This window comes from Sinocyclocheilus anshuiensis, unplaced genomic scaffold (genome assembly GCF_001515605.1).
Source record: "Sinocyclocheilus anshuiensis isolate Anshui unplaced genomic scaffold, SAMN03320099.WGS_v1.1 scaffold590, whole genome shotgun sequence".
NCBI classification, from domain to species: domain Eukaryota; kingdom Metazoa; phylum Chordata; class Actinopteri; order Cypriniformes; family Cyprinidae; genus Sinocyclocheilus; species Sinocyclocheilus anshuiensis.
This window is the reverse complement of record NW_015544192.1, coordinates 1,901,053-1,920,034: the sequence shown is the minus strand read 5'-3', so window position 1 is coordinate 1,920,034 and position 18,982 is coordinate 1,901,053. Positions and strand designations below refer to the sequence as shown.

The 18,982-nt window shown below is 38.7% G+C and overlaps 2 protein-coding genes across 3 annotated transcripts; both read right to left on the bottom strand.

The window, feature by feature from the left end:
- Window positions 1–729: 729 nt before the first annotated feature.
- On the bottom strand, window positions 730–8,942 carry LOC107696565 (cysteine and histidine-rich protein 1). Of its 2 annotated transcripts, XM_016496976.1 has the most exons (5): window positions 8,542–8,942; window positions 7,990–8,403; window positions 5,229–5,467; window positions 3,392–3,603; window positions 730–2,626 (listed from the first exon to the last, which is right to left on the bottom strand). In XM_016496976.1, exons 2-5 carry the CDS (start codon window positions 8,293–8,295, stop codon window positions 2,235–2,237), a joined length of 1,149 nt encoding a protein of 382 aa, XP_016352462.1. In that variant the 5' UTR covers window positions 8,296–8,403; window positions 8,542–8,942; the 3' UTR covers window positions 730–2,234. The 2 variants fall into 2 exon arrangements, with proteins under 2 accessions (XP_016352462.1, XP_016352461.1); XM_016496975.1 differs by having other exon boundaries at window positions 7,990–8,942.
- Window positions 8,943–10,604: 1,662 nt separating this feature from the next.
- On the bottom strand, window positions 10,605–15,878 carry LOC107696548 (serine/threonine-protein kinase DCLK3-like). The gene is made up of 5 exons (XM_016496945.1): window positions 15,677–15,878; window positions 13,266–14,764; window positions 12,248–12,380; window positions 11,890–12,057; window positions 10,605–11,586 (listed from the first exon to the last, which is right to left on the bottom strand). The coding sequence occupies exons 1-5, from the start codon at window positions 15,738–15,740 to the stop codon at window positions 11,342–11,344; spliced, it is 2,109 nt and encodes a 702-aa protein (XP_016352431.1). The 5' UTR covers window positions 15,741–15,878; the 3' UTR covers window positions 10,605–11,341.
- Between the last annotated feature and the right edge of the window lie 3,104 nt (window positions 15,879–18,982).

Below are 18,982 nucleotides of genomic sequence, written 5' to 3'. Positions count from 1 at the left end.
AAAGAAATTTTGGTTTGTTTGTTTGTTTGTTTTACAGAATTTTATTAGGATGTAACATTTTTACCAGACTGGACAATATCTAAGTGGCAATTCCTAAATATATGGCCATTTAATTGGTAATCAGTTTGATGGCTTATTGTATGTTTTAATCACATTCATAATAGAGTCAGCTGATGTTCTCATGGGCGTTTTATTGGTGTTGCAGACATCTTACATTGACGGTGGCCTTTTCAGACATTCAGGGAAATGTAAGTCAATTTTAGGTGAGTAATTTTGATTAAATGAGTTTGATTACGATTAAGATGTAGGCCTAGAACTTAATATAACGCCCTTATACGTTCCTTATAACGTTGCTTATAAGAGAACACTACAATAACCAAGCATTCATTTGAGATTAATCGTGAACGAATCATTCAGACAGAATGAATTGCATTATTGAACAGATCCGACTAGGAACGATTCATTCGCAAATCGAACATCGATATTTATCACGTGAATTTTAAGAATCGTAGAGGAGTCCGGTGAAATTTTACTGATAAATCCGTGTCTGCCCGTGGAGATATACCTTCCGATAAACATGTCGTGTGTTTTCTATCAACTGTTCAGAACTTAATTTGTTCGCGATTCAGTTTGATTCATTCGGACAGCCAAATTTTCCCTTTTGTGTTCCACACAAAAGGTATGGAACAACACGAGGGTGAGTAAACGATAATTTAATGTTATTTTTGGGATGTAAATTGTCCCTTTAAAAAACAAACCAAAACACGTGGTCTGTTACCCGCGTGATATGTTGACATGCAGTAAATTATTGTTTTAAACTTGCATTTATCAGAAAATAACAGGTTTCCTAATGGAAAACAAGTGTTTGTCAACTCAAGTAGTCAAGAAAGAAAGCAGTGACAAGTTTAAATGAGCTTTAATAGAAAGGCACATATACAGCCAGAGAGAGAATTAAAAGCTCTTAAATGCAGAAACAGTTTAAAATAAACTCCTCTAATCAGAAGTGAGTCTCTGCCAGATCAGCTTAACTGTTTGTTGTTCTGTCGTTCATGAATTCAAGTATGTCAAAACTAAAGTCACAGCCGCGTTCATCTGAACTGAGATCCGATTACCCCATTGGCTCTTTTGTAACCCCCAGCTTTGTGTGTGTGTGTGTGTGTGTGCGTGTGTGTGTGTCTGTGCAATTTTAATGAAGGTATGAAAGGTCATTTGTGTGCCTATATGTGGAAGAGGGTGGAAGAAGGGAAGGGGTCTGTAAAAATGGCTCACAATCAGATCTTTCCAGTCTTGCAGTGCTGAGTGAGTGAGAAATGTCTGTTACTTCATTAATTAATGCAGGTTAAATAAAAGCAATAAATATAAATATCTATAACCTGACATCATGATGTGAGAAAAGTTCCAGGGGGGTTAAACGGGGCCAGATAATGAGGAAAACAATTCACAGGAGGGGGGAAAAAAGGCAAGATTCACAGGTTCTTAAATAAATGTGTTAATAAGGCCAAACTTAAGTTAGATTACAAGGCTATGATGCTACGCAACTAAAATTGGGCGTTCCAAAGAGAACACTGGAACACTAAAAACATGCAAATCGCATCTTCCGGGTTGTGATTTCAGCAGCCATTTTGTTCAGCTTAACTGTACTGCTGCACTTCAATGAAAATGGCCACCTTCATATACAAAAATACACTTAAAGCAGTCGCGGCCGCTGCGCCGCAGCATCTGTGTGCATAAGCCTTGAGAGGAAGGTCTGAAAACTGAAAACACACAAACGCAGAGTTGAACGCTGCCTGAACGATTGGTGGCACTACACCTGTCTCTATCTCTAGCACTCGCTCAGCTTCATTCCTTATATCACTCATACTGTTGGTCTTTACTGACTTATATTCATACAAACAGGCCCAAAAAACACACAAATACAGTCCCAGATTCTTGGTGTTGTTCATTCAGGCCTGTCCTGCTCTGCCAATGAGACATCAGCAGGGTGTTGGGTGAGACTGTTGACTTTTTTTTTGTCTGTAGAGGGTCTGAAAGCTAACCAGCAACAACACACACTCACACACAAACAAACTATCTACTGCAGTACTGATGGGCCGTATTCATCCTTCTTTTGCTCCTGTAGAGGTATCTGTGGTTCAGTGGTGCTCATCTCCCCTCTTTCGCTTTTCCTTTGTTCACACCATCTCCTCCTCCTACCGCCGTCTGATCCGTTTCTTCCATCCCGTCGTCTCGTGCCTCTATTTCTGGATCTGAAAGATGAAGAGGCGGAGGTTGATGTTTTTGGCAGCCAGCAGCTTGTTGCACTCCACGCTGTCGTTGATGGGCAGCAGGGCGTACTCGGTTTCGTTGGCGTCGTTGGAGAAGACGTGGTGCTGGATGACGGGTTTGATTTTCACATCATCGTACGGGCCCTTCAGGAGCAGGAAGGAGCACTCCAGTGCAGAGTTCACTTTGCTCTTCAGGATGAGCTGGAAGGAGAGCGTGCGTTTGCAGGACAGGTTGGGGTTGCGCTCCGAGTCATTGACCCGCCCCTTCAGCACCCAGGTCTGGTTTAGCACTGTGAAGCGTGGTGTCTCGTAGTACAGTCGCGTGATGAAGTCGTCGGTGCGGTACGGCCGGAACTGCACCTCTGGAGCAAAGACGAATGAGATTACAGGTTATCAACTTCAGCCCAGATTTCTGTGCTTTAAATTAAGCAATTTTCCTGTAGTTGTATAATATTCAAGTTCTAGAACCACGTTAAAGAACCAAAACAAGAATAGTTCTCCCCAAAAATGAAAATTTACTCCCCCCTCAGGCCATCCAAGACTTAGATGAGTTTGTTTCTACATCAGAAGTGATTTGGAGAAATTCACAATAATCCACAAGTAATCGATTAATTTATTGTGAAGTAATAAATCCATCATTAAGACTTTAAATTTAAACAGTCGCTTCTGGCCACGAGTCTGTAATAACACTTCCGAAATCCACAGACAGTTCTGTTTTAGCTTATATATGATGTTTGATCTGTGCATATTTCTGAATCTCTTGATTCAGATGAGACAGCTTTTTAATTGGAGAAAGCATTATCATTCATTATGATGGAGTATTTTAGCTGAAAGCAACGTTTTGAAGTTAAAAACATCTTAATGATGAATGTATTTCAAACACACAGCTTTTCACTTCACAAGACATTATTTGATAGACTGGAGTCGTTTTATCAGCTGTTTTAACTCTCGTTCTGACGGCACCCATTCACTGCAGAGGATCCATTGGTGAGCAAATGGTGTAATGCTGAATTTCTCCAAATCTGTTCCGATGAAAAAACAAACTCATCTACATCTTGGATGGCCTGAGGTTGAGTGCATTTTCAGCAAATTTTCATATTTGGGTGAACTATTTACTTTTTATGTACCTGTAAAACCAATCTTCTCAAAGCACAGCAGGCTGAAGATGCTGTTGTAGAGCTGTAGCTCTCTGCGATGGCTCTGGTCCATCTCGTCCAGGATGCCCATCAGCTCCATGCCGGTTTTGGATGGGTGGGAACACTCTGTCTCATGGGCGCTGAGCTCATGGAATGGCCCCTGCCACGGGCAGCCAATCCGCTTGTACTTGCACTGCGTCACTCTATTTCCAATAGAAACAATTAAAGAAATGACCAACCATCATCTCTAGAGATATAGTATAAAATTAGTCATCAATGAATCAAGTAAATCATTTGTGAAAATTATATCCCAACTACCCGCATCCATACAGTACTCTCATAAAGCGATATTTACTATATACTAAATGCTTGTTTACATCTTCGCAAAATGTAAACTTTTATTGCTGAGCTCTAATCTGCTAAATGTGACTATAAAGGCCTTTACACACCAAGAATGATTACTATAGTAGGGCCCACACCATATCACATTGAAGTTCTGTTTATTTTAAGTGTGCTACATTTGTTTTGCTTGCCACTGCTTGAGCTTTTTAAAGCAGGATGGATTCTGATTGGCTGTCAATGTTTTTATTGTTTACCAGCTGTCAAAGAGATTCCAACGATATCTTTCCTCTGTGCTGTTATCGTTATAGTTGTGGTGTGGACTTAATATTCCTTTACATTTAGAATGATTTTTAAAACTATCTTTATTGTTATAGTTACTGCCCTTGGTGTAAATGGGCCCCAAGTCATGAAGATATCAAGATATTATAAACATTAACATCATGGTTTTCTTTATAGCAACTTTTTAAGCGTTGTGTATTGTGAAAACTTTATAAGTCGACTTTATAAAGACAGGAGAATGGGGGAATTCACTAAACACGAATCGCCACCACTTATTGCAATTCTGTATTTGCACCAAAGTCTCAATGACTCTATGACCATCTTAGTAATGTCGAATCACTCTAAAAAGTCAAGCTTAAAAAGCATCTTCTAAAAAATCTTTTTACAATGCTTAACGACGTCTACTTTTGATTTGTGCTTGGTTGCAATGCTTATAAAGGGCATTTATTCATTTATTTTCATTACATTTCACTAGAACAGACACAAACTTTTAACCAAAATTAAACCACTTTTAAACAAAATGTTGCCTGCTTTTCACAAGTTATAAGAGCACAACTTTAAAGTAACCATGAAATCAAAATTGACCATTACTATTTTTATGGAATATTGCAGTATTTATTAAAAATTATATATAATTTTTTTTCTTTAAAAAAAAAAAAAAAACATGTGTCCCCATAATCTTTCATCAAAAACATTAACATTCCTGCCGCCTCGCAAAGACATCTCCTCTCTCGTGACAAACACCGGCACGAGGGCTGGACAAAAACGGTTGTCCAATGGCCAGATGAGATTCAGTCCTTCCCCTCCAGCAACCTGTCACTCACAAGAAACCATCGCAGAAATTATCAAACAACAATGGTCCAATCATTTCCTGATGGACAAAATCAAGTCCCTACTACATTTTCTCTCATCTCACTCATCGACTCTTGGATAAACTACACACAATAGAGAAGAAAAGATGGTTGCAATTTCCATTTTATGCTGACTTGAGTAGCACCGGGCTTTTTGGATAAAAAGTCTTTTGGAATATAGCACGATCCCTAGCAATCCCAATTTACATTTAAAGGTGGCATGTTATGCTGAAAATACATGAATTACAATCGAAATGGCACATCTATTTATTGAATTCACCCCTATGGCTTTACATATGTGTTGTACATGTTCTTGCTCATGTGGGGGTCTGTTTTGTGAATTGGTGCAACAGTACCTGTCCTGGCACTCCTCTGTTTGATGGCGCTCGAGGCTGGAGCGAGGGAACTGTTTGAGGCAGTAGCTGCACTCAGAGGGCAGTTCACTCACGGCTTTCTCCACCGCCAGGTTCCTGCAACACAGACTCTTACTGATCTCACAGCGGCAGTTGGGACATGTGGCCTGCTCCTCTTTTAGACGCGCATCAGCAAGCAGGTGAATGAAGCAGCCTGCGCACATCAGGTGCCCATTTGTACACTGTGAAATGAAGAGCACACATAAGATTTCACAGGGATTTTGATGCTTAACACAATGCATGTTTTCTTCACAAGGAGTGTGTTTTTAATAAATGTACTGTTCTTGTTATGATGGAATTTCCCAATTTTCCTCAAAAAGTCTGACACAATGCAGTAGTTTCTTGAATGATTTAAGGGAAATAAGGAACCTCAATTTTGAAGCATCTGTACAGCCGCCTGAATGTAATGTGGCAATGACAGCATTACGTTCATCTTTAAAGAGATCATATCACAAGGAATCAAATTTTACTTACAAGCATTATGTGCTATGAAAATATATGTGAAAACATTGTAAACACATAGACGTCCACGTTTACACATCAGTGAAGCCTACTGGGTGCCCAGTCACTGTGGTGTAATAAGGTAACAAGTTATTATTCCTAAACACAGCTAAGTATAATCACAATGAAGTAAAATTAATAAAATAAAGGAACATTTGTCAAACCTTGGGCTGTTCCCCCAGTGTGTGGTGCCTTCCACTCTGCATATACTTGTGTAAAAATCCCAAAGATTAGCAAAGAGTAGCTGAAGTTTATTTTTAACAAGAACCCAATTAGTTTCAGTCTGAAATTAACAGTGTGCAGAGCATTGCAGCACAGAGAAAATGCTTAGCACTGTTGCTTAAGTGGATCTTAATGGGGAATAAATAATTATGAATAATCATTTAAAAATGACCTCTTTAGGGTAAGAAAGAGATATTACAAAATCAGTTTCAAAACCTTTCATTCCTTGTATAAAAATGTACTCATTCTATAATTTGTCAATTGCTTTTATCTCATTTGTGTCTAACATAGCAATTTCAAGATTGAAAAATCTTTATTGTAAAGTGTCCTTGTTACAGTGTAATTACACATTTAGTATTCAGTAATATTAATTAACAGCTTGTACTTACTATAGGATTAGGGTTAGTTGCATGTCATTATATGTAATTTATTGTTATAGTAAGTACATGTAACAAGGACACTGTAAAATAAAGAGTTACCAAATGTACTTTCACAAATACATTTAATAAAAACATTAATTTGTTTTTAAAACTCTATACAAAGACAATACTTCATCCATTTTATGCCACAACTCAATTTCAAGTGTCAAAAACAGCTGAATGCTAAGTGTTATTCTTTATTTTGTTTACATTTTATTTTGAATGAGCTTTTTTATATTTTAAGTTTTCAGGTTTTAGTTACTTTATGTGCTTTTGTCATTTATTAGTTTTTGTTTTTAAAAATATTTCTACTTAGCTTTATTTACATTTTAGTTTTAGTCATTTTAGTACTTATTTTATTTTAGTTAGTCACCAAAGCAAAGTTTAGTATAAAAAAAAATTATTTTAGAAATTATTTTGATATATTTCGTTTTAGTATAACTATAATTACACTGATTACTCTAGTTTCATGATTAATTCAAAGTATAATTTGAACAATGTTAGTAAACTGCTCCTGGCTTATTAATTCACCAGCTGATCTATATCACAGGAGGTAAACTGCAGTGTCGACTCTGTGTTTGATTAATTCAGTGAGCAGCTGATTTGAGTTCTTCTTGGCTTGTTTGTTTTGCTTCAGGTCTTGCACATGTTCGCCTCATTTGATGGGATTCAAACCCTGATTCAGTAATAAACGGATTACATGGCATGAGCTTAATAGCGCTGATGCAGTGTGACACATCATCCCTGAACCAGAGGATGTCAGTGGTTCTCATATTCTGTTTTATTTGTATGTCTAATATTTCCTTTCTAGTTTCAGTATAGGCCTGTCAGTGCAGCAGTCATCACATTGACACATACTCCAACAAAATAAATGACTACTGGTTTGTGGATTTATTCAATTAACCAAGCACATTGGATTAATAAATGGACACTTGTAAAAATGTAAACAAGGGCATGCAAACCTAAACACCACAACAAAATGTGTGAAAGCTTGAGAGGAAGTTCTTTTACAGCTGGTTTAGCCAGTGGCTTCAAAGGGATTATATGGGGTGCATATTTGGGGGAGGGGTGATCAGGAGAAGCCAGCAGTGATTGGGTTAAACAGGCCATGTGACCACCCTGATTGTCATGTTTGCCTTTGAAGGCAAAAAAAACAGCTGCTCAGGCCAATATTACTTCTGAGTGTAACATCTGAAACCTACAAAAATAACTTGATACCAGCTCTTAAAAAAAAATACCATGTAACATTACCTGAAATAGCAAATGTAAGAACAAGCATTTTATTAGACATTTCATCACACATTATGAGTCACAGACAGTGTGTAATCAGCTATATCGTTTAGGAATAGACAAACAATAGACAAAGAATCACAATGACAAAAAGATTCACAAAAAAAGCATTTATAACCCCCCTTTGTCTCATATCTATAATAACAGACTGTATATATCTCTTGTTATCTGTTGCATTCCAAGAGGATGCTGTGTTATTAACATTTTATATCTGCATTGTGTTTATGATATATACATCATGCATAAGGATTTCTCATAATGGCATTGTTTACCTGGTACACCGAGGCTTTAGGCAGGTCTAGACACACCGTGCAGCACAGCACCGAGTACAGGCGCTCCTCGAGCTTCCCCGCTTCTCCTTCCTGCTGCCTCACGCGCTTCTTGGGCGGCGCGTCCGGGTCGGCCTCGGAACCCGAACCGTCTCTCCGCACGCCGGACTCCTCCTGGATACCTGCCAGTCCTGCGCTCCCCGGGCCAGCATCCAGGGCGCCCCCCACAGGACCGACACCCAGACCCGATGATGAGGAGCCCGGGGCGGCCGCGACGCCTAATTCCATCCGCTCTTCCATCGAAGACATCCGAATGAGTCACGGGATATTTGGGCTGGCCGAACAACAGGATCCGCTGATTGTCAGGGTGAGATTTCCAGGATTTTTCAAGCTACTTGGCCTGTAATGATGGGGGATCTGGACAGCCAACAATGCACTCAGTTGTAAAACATCAAGCGTCAGTTCAAATAGGTAAATTTTGGGTACGTTAATATGACACTAAGTTATGGGACAGTGAATATAAATTCATCTGTGTTTTACTGCGGTTTGGCGCACATGAATGCCTGTATTTTTGGATAGATCTCAGCTAAGCTTCAGCTCTCAGCTTGTGAAGAGAGAGAGAAAAACAGCTAAGACTCAACAAAACAACAGGCTGTTGTTTAGTGCCGTTATCCGCCGTGACAGCACGCGCACAGCGACTCTCCGCGACCCAGCCGGGCTCTTCTCCTCCGGTCCACCTTCCGATAACAACCGAACCACTCCGACGCGATCCGGATTCGCCCGAAAGCCTAAAAGTTATGTTTACTGCAGAGTCTCTCTTCGATAGTCCTTCCCTTAATCTACACTGCCATCTTTTTTTTTCCTGTCTGTCTCCTCCTCTCCCCCTGTCCGCCTGTCCCTCTCTGATTCCGCCTATCCGAGCTCGGTTTAGTCGGAGCGGGGTGAAGATCAGGCGAATACCGTCGACCGTTACCTTCCGATCACACCCGAGCCACTCCGACACGATCCGGTTTCGCCCGAAAGCCTAAAAGTTATCAGTTTGCTGCAGAGTCTCTTCGATAGTCCTTCCCTTAATCTACACTGCCATCTTTGTTTTTTTCCTGTCTGTCTCCTCCTCTCCCCCTGTCCGTTTGTCCATTTCTGATTCTGCCTATCCGAGGTCGGTTTACTCAGAGAGGGGTGAAGAACAGGCGAATTCTGTCGTCCGTTATTGATCTGTCAGTGAATGCGTTGCCCCTAGTAATGAAGGCCGCGCTGCCCTTCTCTTTCGCGCTCCCTGATTGGCTGCAACAAATGTTGTGCTTCATCAGATGACGGGGGATATTTAAAGAGCAATGCGTTGCGCATGCGCACCGGCCTCCTGCGGGTCATGGCTGAAGCTTTTTTAAGAGAAAGGTGACCAAAAACTGTTGTGATTTGGATCGTGTGATGCTTGGTTGTGTTCGTAGATTTGTTTAAAATTTTATTGTGCTAGTTTTTAAATATTATTGTCATGGTGATTGTAGTTTAAGGTAAGAGTAAAAGATGACCAAACCTCTTCAAACCCTGGTCAAAATCTCTAACACCCCTCATATGCGACAAAATGGCAACGTCATCGTGGGGCGTCATTCGTCTATATTAGTGTACTTGACAGAAAAGTATATGGAAGACCTGAATAAGCTATTTTAATTGGAGCCATAGGTAGAGACTGCACTTTACATTTCAAATGTAAAGTGCTCGAAATGTAAAGTGCAGTCTCTTTTAACTTATTTGTAACCTGTTTTTATTTTTATTTTTTTACCTGAAACCAGAGTGACCCTCGTGGGGGGGACTAGTTTGGGCAAGACAGCTGTCAGTCTAGCCTGCCCAGCCTGAATGAGCTGTGTGTGTTTTAGGGGGGATGGGAGTGTGTTTGTATGTGTCTTCCTGATTACTGGACTGGATACAAAAAATATGTATTAATAATATGCATACAGCAATGTAATACAGAAGGAATTAGTAATGATGCTGATATTAATAGTGTTTATGCACATTACAATACCACTCTATAGTACACTTAAAATACCACATTTTACACTTTCTTTGGGCTTTCAGACATGCCACCATGAAGGTTGAAGGACTGAAGTCACCTGACAAGGACAAAGGCTTTACTCATTAATAATTACCTCTGAACCACTTGATATCTCAGAAATTTGAAGTGTTAAAAGGTGAACAGAAGATAAATCATCAAAAAACAAAACATTATTTTACTCACCAAATTATAGGAACGTGTAACCAAACAGCTAATTAAGTTTAACTGTGTTAGCCTACAGTCTAAAACATTTACACAATACTCATAATGTTTCAAAAATACCTCTGATTTGCAGAACAAAAAGACTGAACTGATTTGAAGATGTGCAATATAAATACAGGAAATGAGACATGGGAAACAAATAATACTAAATACTTTTAGCTTATTACTAGCTACCCATCTAACTTTCCCACAAACATTGGCCGATACGTTTTTGATATTAAAAACAAAACTAGTCCTTCCATATTGAAATGTCTTTTTTTTTTAATAACACAGATTAAGAAGAAAATACAGCATAATCAGAGGCTTTTACATACAAAAACAATACAACATAAATTGCTTTTCTGCCTCTAGTCAGTAAATAATATCTCGTAATAATAGTTACTTTAATGTCTCGTATCATTTCATTAGTGACCTGTAAGCACACACAGAAATTATACAGAATTCTGATATTCAAGTTTGTTTTTTAAATATTGGATTATACCTTAAGCTACCGGGAAGAGTGCACTATAAGCAAATTTTAATACATTTAACCATATTTACACTAATTCAGCAGATTTTCCACCAAAATGAGTGCAGAAATGTACAGATCAGTGCGGATTTCATCTGAGCCTTGTCATCAGGTCAAAAACTGAACTCTCAGTCAGAATCAGTGCTTAGAGTATATGTGTAGGTTTGAGAGTACGAGCAGAGACTAAACTTTGTTTACTACAGAGCATTATGCTTGTTATGTTATGTTTATGTTCCACTTTATGTTTCACATAGCTTGTTTTGTCCATACTCTATTAGTCTTTTCATATATAATTGGTTTCTACTAGTCCCTTGTTTACGCTGGCTTCTTCACTGCCCTTTAACTCATTACTCAGCAGGTCACTCTTGTTTTGTGTCAGTGTCTTCTTGCTGTGCTGGTTTCTCAGGTTTGTGCTGATCTGTGGTATATTGCTTGCTCGTGGTGGTGGTGTCTTCTGCATGGGATGCATTTTGCTGGTTGCTTGTCGTGTTATGAATCTCTTGAATCTGCTGGTCTCTGTCACGAGCGTTAATATCTGAATCATAGTTATTAAGTATGTTCTTGTAAGTTTGTGCTTAATGATATTTCTCTGCCAACATTTCTGGTTTGTGAGAATCACTCTTATTTTCACCACTTTCCACCTGTCTGCTCAGTTTCTGCTGGTTGCGCCTCTCAGCCGTGGAGTCAGTGGCTTTTATCGCCCCCTTATGGTCTTTTTGTGCTGTTGCATGCTGAAGCCAGTCGTGCTGCAGGGTTTGACTAGATGTCAAACGCCTTTTCGGATTGACTTCCAGCAAAACCCTGACTAGAGCTTTAGCCCCTGCAAAACACAAACATCAGCACTTGTAATATTTCTAGATTATAGCATCTAAATTATAGTAGATATGAAGGGTTAAAAGGTATAGTTCAACCAAAAAATGAAAATTATTTCATTTATTCTGCCACTGAATATAGCACACAAATTGTAATGACTTTATATGGAGCTTCTTGGAAGAAAGAATGTCATATGAGTGTAAAAATACCCTGGGATTGAGTAAATGATGACAGACTTTCCATTTTTGAAAGAACTAACCCTTAAATCTCTTTATTTGCATCTCTTTATTTCAAATGTTAGAGATCTCACCCTCAGACACATTATCCCAGTAAGGGGACAGAAAGTGGACTTCTCCTTTCTGGATGAGACGGAATAGCTCCTCTTGATTTCGATCTGGACTGCGGAATGGAGGAAACCCACCCAGCAGCACAAACAGTATGACACCCATTGCCCAAATGTCTACTCCAACACCGTAACCTGTTCATACATAAGCATGTACATATGCATAGCTGAACATCTGAAATATAATTTCAGATGTTAGTGTGTCAGATCATGTTACTAATCATTTTAAACCTCAAAGTACTTGTTTGAGGTTTAGGACAGAGCTGTAGCTCAGGTTTTCTGTGTCCAACCAGTCCCAGCTATTCTAAATGAGTACAGATCCTACCTGTCTCAGCAAGTATCTCTGGAGCAACATATGTAGGTGTGCCACAGACTGTGAACACTGGCTCTGTTACCACCATGGCTAATCCAAAATCAGCCAACTTCAGATTCAAACTTCCATTGCCATGCCGCTGTACCTAAAATTCAGTAACAAAAAAAAAAGAGATATGAGCTGAATATTATATATTATATTATACTGTTTTAAAATGCATGTCCATTTTTCTAAATGATGAATAACAAAGTAGCTGGTTGCAAAGTACTGCCAAAAGTTTACATCGCTGCTTTTACTGTTTGAGATACAATTTCTAAAAAAAAAATAAAAAAAAAACTATTGGTAGTTAAACATGAAATAATGTTTGAGCAGTGTTATAGTGTTAAGCAATGTTAAAACTAAAACTATTAAAAATCATTTTCAGTAACTGAAATAAAGCTGAAATAAAATAAAAATCTAAATAACTGGTGAAAAATGTAATCTTAAAAACAAAAATGAGAAATGTTGCAATTAACTGAAAGTTGATACTTTATGATGACTAAAATTACAAAAAAAGTTATTAAAATAACAAATAAAAATTAAATAAATCTATATGTGCACTGTAAAATGATTTTTCAAAATTAAAAATTTAAGATTATTGGAGTATGTTTTACAAACAAAAAACTATTTCAGTCTTTCTATTTCAAGATTTCAAACTTTATTTAATGTTTTTTTTTTTTGTTGTAAAATCATAGCAATTTCTGACTGAAAATTGTTTCAAAGAAAATCCTACACCTACACCAATTTTTTTTATAAATAAATTATTACAATGGACAAACACATAACAAAATTACTCAAATTAAAAAACCAAAACAGAAAATATAAAAAAAGCTAATTTTATAGCCTTGCGAGTCCCAGCTCGTGGACCTTTCCCGATCCCGCCCCCCTCTCTCTCTCCTACTTGCTTCCTGTCACTGCTATACTGTCCTATCAAAATAAAAATGCCCCCAAAAAAAAATAACACTGATCTTGAGTAACTCTTATCTCTTACCAGTAGGTTTTCAGGTTTGATGTCTCGGTGTGCGATGCTCTTGCTGTGGACGTATTCCAGAGCCTGACTGATGTCTCTGATCATGCATGCAGCACTTGGCTCAGTAAACCTGCCGCTCTGAGTGATAGCATCAAACAAGTCTCCACCGGTCACCAGCTCCATCAGCAGGTAAACATGGGTGTCCGTGTGATGAGAACGAAACAGCTGTATGAGGCGAGGATGTTCCAGACTACGCAGCAGAGCGATCTCATTCTGAATCATGTTACCACGTCCCTGCAGCTTTGCGTTGTCCACAATCTTCATAGCAAACGTTTCAGCCAGGCCTCTCACCCTGCACTCCCTGACCACCGCAAAGTTCCCGTCTCCTACCACCCGGCCCATGTCATAGCAGCGCTCAATGTCCTCCAGCGACACTTCAGCACCATCAGGTAATATGCTACTCTGTAAGTCTTTCTGCTCAACTGTTTCCTGCTTATTAATGTTTTGCTCAGTAACTGTCACCAAATTAAGATCTTTATCCCAGTTTTGAGGAACAGTTGGGCTTGATTTTGTATTGGCAACATGCTCTGCTGCTTTCAATGATCTTTGTTGTGTTTTTTCCATGTTCTGAGATGAAGTATTTTTATTACTGTGGTTATTTGGCCTGTCCGATTGAGAACATCGACTGCTTCTGATTGGAGGTATAGGAGGGCCGCATCCTCGACAACTCTGGCAGTAAACAGCTTCTCTCATTCCTTCTTCCTTCTTTATCTTCTTCTCATCTTCTTTCTGCAGGTCACCTCTCCTCCTCCATAGTTCTCTCTGCCTTTCTCTCTTCACCTTTTCTTTTTGCCTTCCAACAGGCTGTAAGTTGTTGACAACTGGTTGGTTTACCTGTTGATCATGTACTGTAGGTAAGGAAATCTCGGCTCCGGCGTCGTCATCATGGAAACCACTATCTGCCTTAGTGGCCTTGGGTCTCAGGATACGCTCCCATACCCTCAGCAGATGTTCGCAATGGCCAGGGTTTTCCGGATATAACTCATCTAGTGCTGCATGTACCTCATCAAGTGACGGTCGGCTGTTCCCAAAGGCCAGGAAGGCATGGTCAAAGCGGAAGAAGTCGACTAGGCTGTGGATTTCTTTCCCAGCAGGGCTAAAGAGTCGTCGTATTCGAGCGTTGTTCCAGCAGGGGAAGCCAAGCGCCTCGGACACATCTGCCATTAGCCGCTCGAAAGTCTGCACAGCACGGCGGTTTAACAGCAACGAGATCTTCCGCACGCTCTCCTGTCCGCACGGCCACACCACGGTCACGATTCGTGGGCGCACTGGACTTGATTCTGCGTGTCTGGCGTGGTAGCCGCTCACCCTGGAAACTCCTGCTTCCTCCCAGTGACACACAGGGCTTTCTGAAGGCCCAAAGTCTGTGGGAGGCCTTCGGGGTCTTGATCTGTGCAGGTAAGATGGAAGAGGTTGCTGAGAGGCAGCATTTGGGCACTTTGGCAGTTTAATCCTTTGATCTGGAACACATAAACATGTAAACTGAGACGATACAATTTGTTATGTTTTTTGTTAGAAGAGGAACATGTCCAAAGATATGCTTTGTTCATCAAGAGTGCAGCACACAAAACTGCAGATTTTGGAAAGAAAATATGCTTATACAGGCGAATTAAAGAGGAAGTGTGCAACATTAATAATTAAGAGCAGGTGTGTATTGAGGAGCAATGCCGAGACATGCAGATTCTCAAATTGCACCTCATGCTCCGGGGGTAACGGAAAAGGATCAAATCTGATCGTGCCAGATCACTTTACTCTGGACGCAGCTTGTTTTTCTTTCTTTCTTTCTTTCTTTCTTTCTTTCTTTGTACTCCCTAAACGTATACGTCTTTAAGTGGAAGGATGCAGGTCAGGAGCCTTTAAGAAATTGAACACCAAAAGTCAAAGATGCAGTTTCACTTTTAAGTCAATACTTAGAATGTTTTTTTAAAAAGGACTGTTGTTAGAACTGTAGAACTGTGTATTAATATACACAGTTCTAACAACAGTCCTTTTAAAAAAAACTTCATTCTGGAACTTCGAAGTCGTTTCAATTAGTAAACCCAATTTATGTTCTTGTTACTTTGCACCAAGCCCTATTGAAAGGAGTTTTTAATTTAATTTTGATTTGTGAAAATGTCTTTTTATGTTTTGAAAAAAGACATTTATTAATGATGACGTATTAAAATTATTAAATATTATTATTGTTTATTTTGTTTATTCATTGTCAGGATAAATGTAATGGCTCAGAATAATAGCGAAATAACCTAGGATAATCGTTACGGGGAAAAGTCTGGATATTCTTCAAATGTAGACTAGTTAATTGTCCTAGTTAAACTTTTACAGCACTGCCCCATTTCATTTAACGTATTTATTTATTAATCATTTAAACTCACCCGTCAGTCCCCATCTGTGTCTCGGTGGCTCTCGCCCCGGTCGCTGGTTCCACGCCGGTGTCATTCTGTTTCACTGCTCACAGTATCTTCAGTATTTGTGCAGATATAAACCCATGAGTCTGATGCAGTATCCATACTGTCCCAGATATGTCCGGCGGGTTTACAATTTTTTTTTAAATTCTGTAGCCATGATGAAATCAACGCGCACCTCTTAAGAAACTTGTCAATGTCTCTGAGGATGAAAGTAAAAAAACAAAACAATTAAAAAAAAAAACTTTTAAAGCTTTGAACCGGACAATGCGCACCCAGCCAATACTCAATCAGCGTCTATCAGACATGAGGTAACATGGGGATATCGCGAAGCCGCATCTTTTGGAAAAGCTACGAGCGCGTTACCGGATACTCAGCATCCTGCTGCATGAGCGTCTCCCCGGTAACCCAAAGAGAACTGAAACACACACACACACACACACACACACACACACACAAACAAGGTTTGTTTGAATATATTAGAAGGGGTTTCGTCATGTTTCGCTGTATCAGTGAGGACCCAAACAAAATATAGCAAAAGCCTATAGCCTACACTCATTATATATAAGCTATATATAAATGAAGAGTTTCCCTTTAATGACAATGAATAGTTCTTTTCATTGCCATTAAAGTGAAATAACTGAACATAGGAGCCTGAGGAAAAATGCTCGTGCTCAAGAAAATTTCAGACGGCACTTAAAGGCTTTTGCATCTGAACTCTTCATATATATATATATATATATATATAGCCAATATACATACATACATATGTATATATATATATATATATATATACACACACACACACACACACATTAAAATAAAAGCATTTTGTCTTCTAAAATTAAATGTATTATTCTTTAATTAATATTAGCCTATTGCATAGCATGTAGTCTATATTTAGTTCTAATACATATTTTATTGACCTTTCTGGCACATTTTAAGTGATGTGAATATGATGTTGATCATAACTTAACATCTGTTTGTGAATATTTTAGTGATTGCCTTTACTAGTGAAAGATTTAATGAAATTAATTCTATTGAATTCAATAAATCAGCCAATCAACTGTTCCCATCCTTTTTTCTGCACACATTCTCTGCCTAATATACATTCCACCCTACCCCCTTTATTCGTTGCCGTCCTTATTTTGGTTTAAGGCAGGCCTATAATTATTGTAAACTTCTCAAGACTTTCCACATTGTGTTTGGAGGTCTCTCAGTACGGCTGTATTGTCATGGTTACTGTTAACACAGCAGTGCTGCTTTGTGTGTATGTTTGCACTTGGATGGCTGTGCTGTGTGTGGACAGCTGTACATGGGCATCTGGGTTGAATGCACATGTCCAGAGAGGGCACTGTGTGTTAGAGGATAGCGGGGGAAATCAGTTTAGTGGAGTCCCGGGTCATGCTCCTTCATAAGGATTATTTATTTGTTTGTTTGCTTATATGTTTATTTTTTAAATGGTCTTTTGTGCTATCATTGCACACATGCAAAGTTGGTTGATAACAACTGCAGTAAAGTAATAGTTAACAATTACTTGTTTACATAGGATATTTTCTATGATTTCTAGGCACTTATATAGGCTATAGTTTTATCAGAATGTTCTAATTCAACATGCCTTGGGAAGTCAATCTAACTTAACATCTCTTGGAATATGTGAAGGCCAGGTTTTTTCCATCACTCATCATTAAAACCCATTTTACACATGGCTCTCGATTCTGACTTATGCTTGCTCTTATGAAAATGTACCATAGTTCTTAACAGCATTTGTTATAATAAGGCTAGCCTATTAATCATTGCAGGCCAATAATTACTTTATTTTTTTTTTATAATCTATATAGCATTGGTTATGAAAAAACAACAGCCTGCACATTTAGAAACAACAGCTACAACATGCCACAGTTGTAATATAAATCTATAGGGGAAAATCTATTCCCTTAACAGATTATCTATTATAAATTCTACAAGAAGTTCAACAAAATGTACCACAATAAATAAGCCTACAATAAAACGTGATAAATTCTTCTGGTAAAGGTGGTCATGAGTAGTTTAAAGATGGTAATGGGGGGATGGGTGGTTGTACTTTCTACTTTTGGTTATTGTACATGAGCACCCCCCTGGCAAACTACGCCCCTGGACATTCACTTAGGTATGGATGCCCGTTTCTGCCACTGAATACAAAATAAAAAAATGTAATTGCGACTTTTCTCTCACAATTCTGACTTTTTTCTCGCAATTGCCAGTTTACATCTCACAATTCTGACTTTTTCCCTCAGAATTCCTAGATATAAAGTCCAGTTCTGAGGCGGAAAAAGACCGATATGTTCTCAGAATTGCTATTATATCTCACAATTCTGAGAAAAAACAAACAAACTCAGAATTATCTTCGCAATTGCCTTTTTTAAAAAAAAATATTCATCATCGCTTGGATTACAGCGTCACGCGCCTTCTTTTTTAACGTGATTTTCTCCAATGAGGGGGAGGAGGGGGCGGAACATTTGGCAAATTAAGCTGCAGCGTTTATAATATTGCACTGGTTGGCTATTAACTGTGAGCAGAGTGTCAACCAATGCATTGGAGAATACGGCGAACATAAATAAAGAAACGAAGTTGCTTGTCAGATTTCCCATATTTGCAACCATATTTTTTTTTAAATAAACCCAAAAAACCGCAACCCGGGATTTTTTCACGCAACTTTACAAAAAAAGAAGCCAAAAGTCGCGTATAATACGCGGTCTTGGCAACTATGGTAACCATAGCAACAGCGATTTCCGTTCAGTATCGGACAGTAGGCTACTACAAAACGTGAGTACTATAATTTTGTATCACGTTATTATAGATTTACACTGCACAGATTTATAATAAACCCCTGTTCTTTTTATAAAGATAGTAGATGGTTAGCTAATTGTGCTAAGTGCACCACACGACATTTACGATGCGCGAGACGAAACTTGATGGATCTTATAAAACGTGGACCACTAAAGAGTCATTGACTGATTCGCGCATTATTAACATAATATTGCATTTTGTTTTATGCAAATTTGTATTATTTACTCAAAGTAGTTATTAACAATTAGTAGACCTCCATGTTGAATTCGCGACTCGATGATTTTAAATGCTGCTGACCAGAATCTAACAGACATGCCAACAAGATATGTAGGTATTTAGTAAAAGAGCGTGGATTTGTGACCGGTTTTGTGACTTGGACTTTGTTTACCTTGTTTTCATGATCTGTGTTTTGTATGTTTTAAAAGAAGGTTGACATATCACCATTCT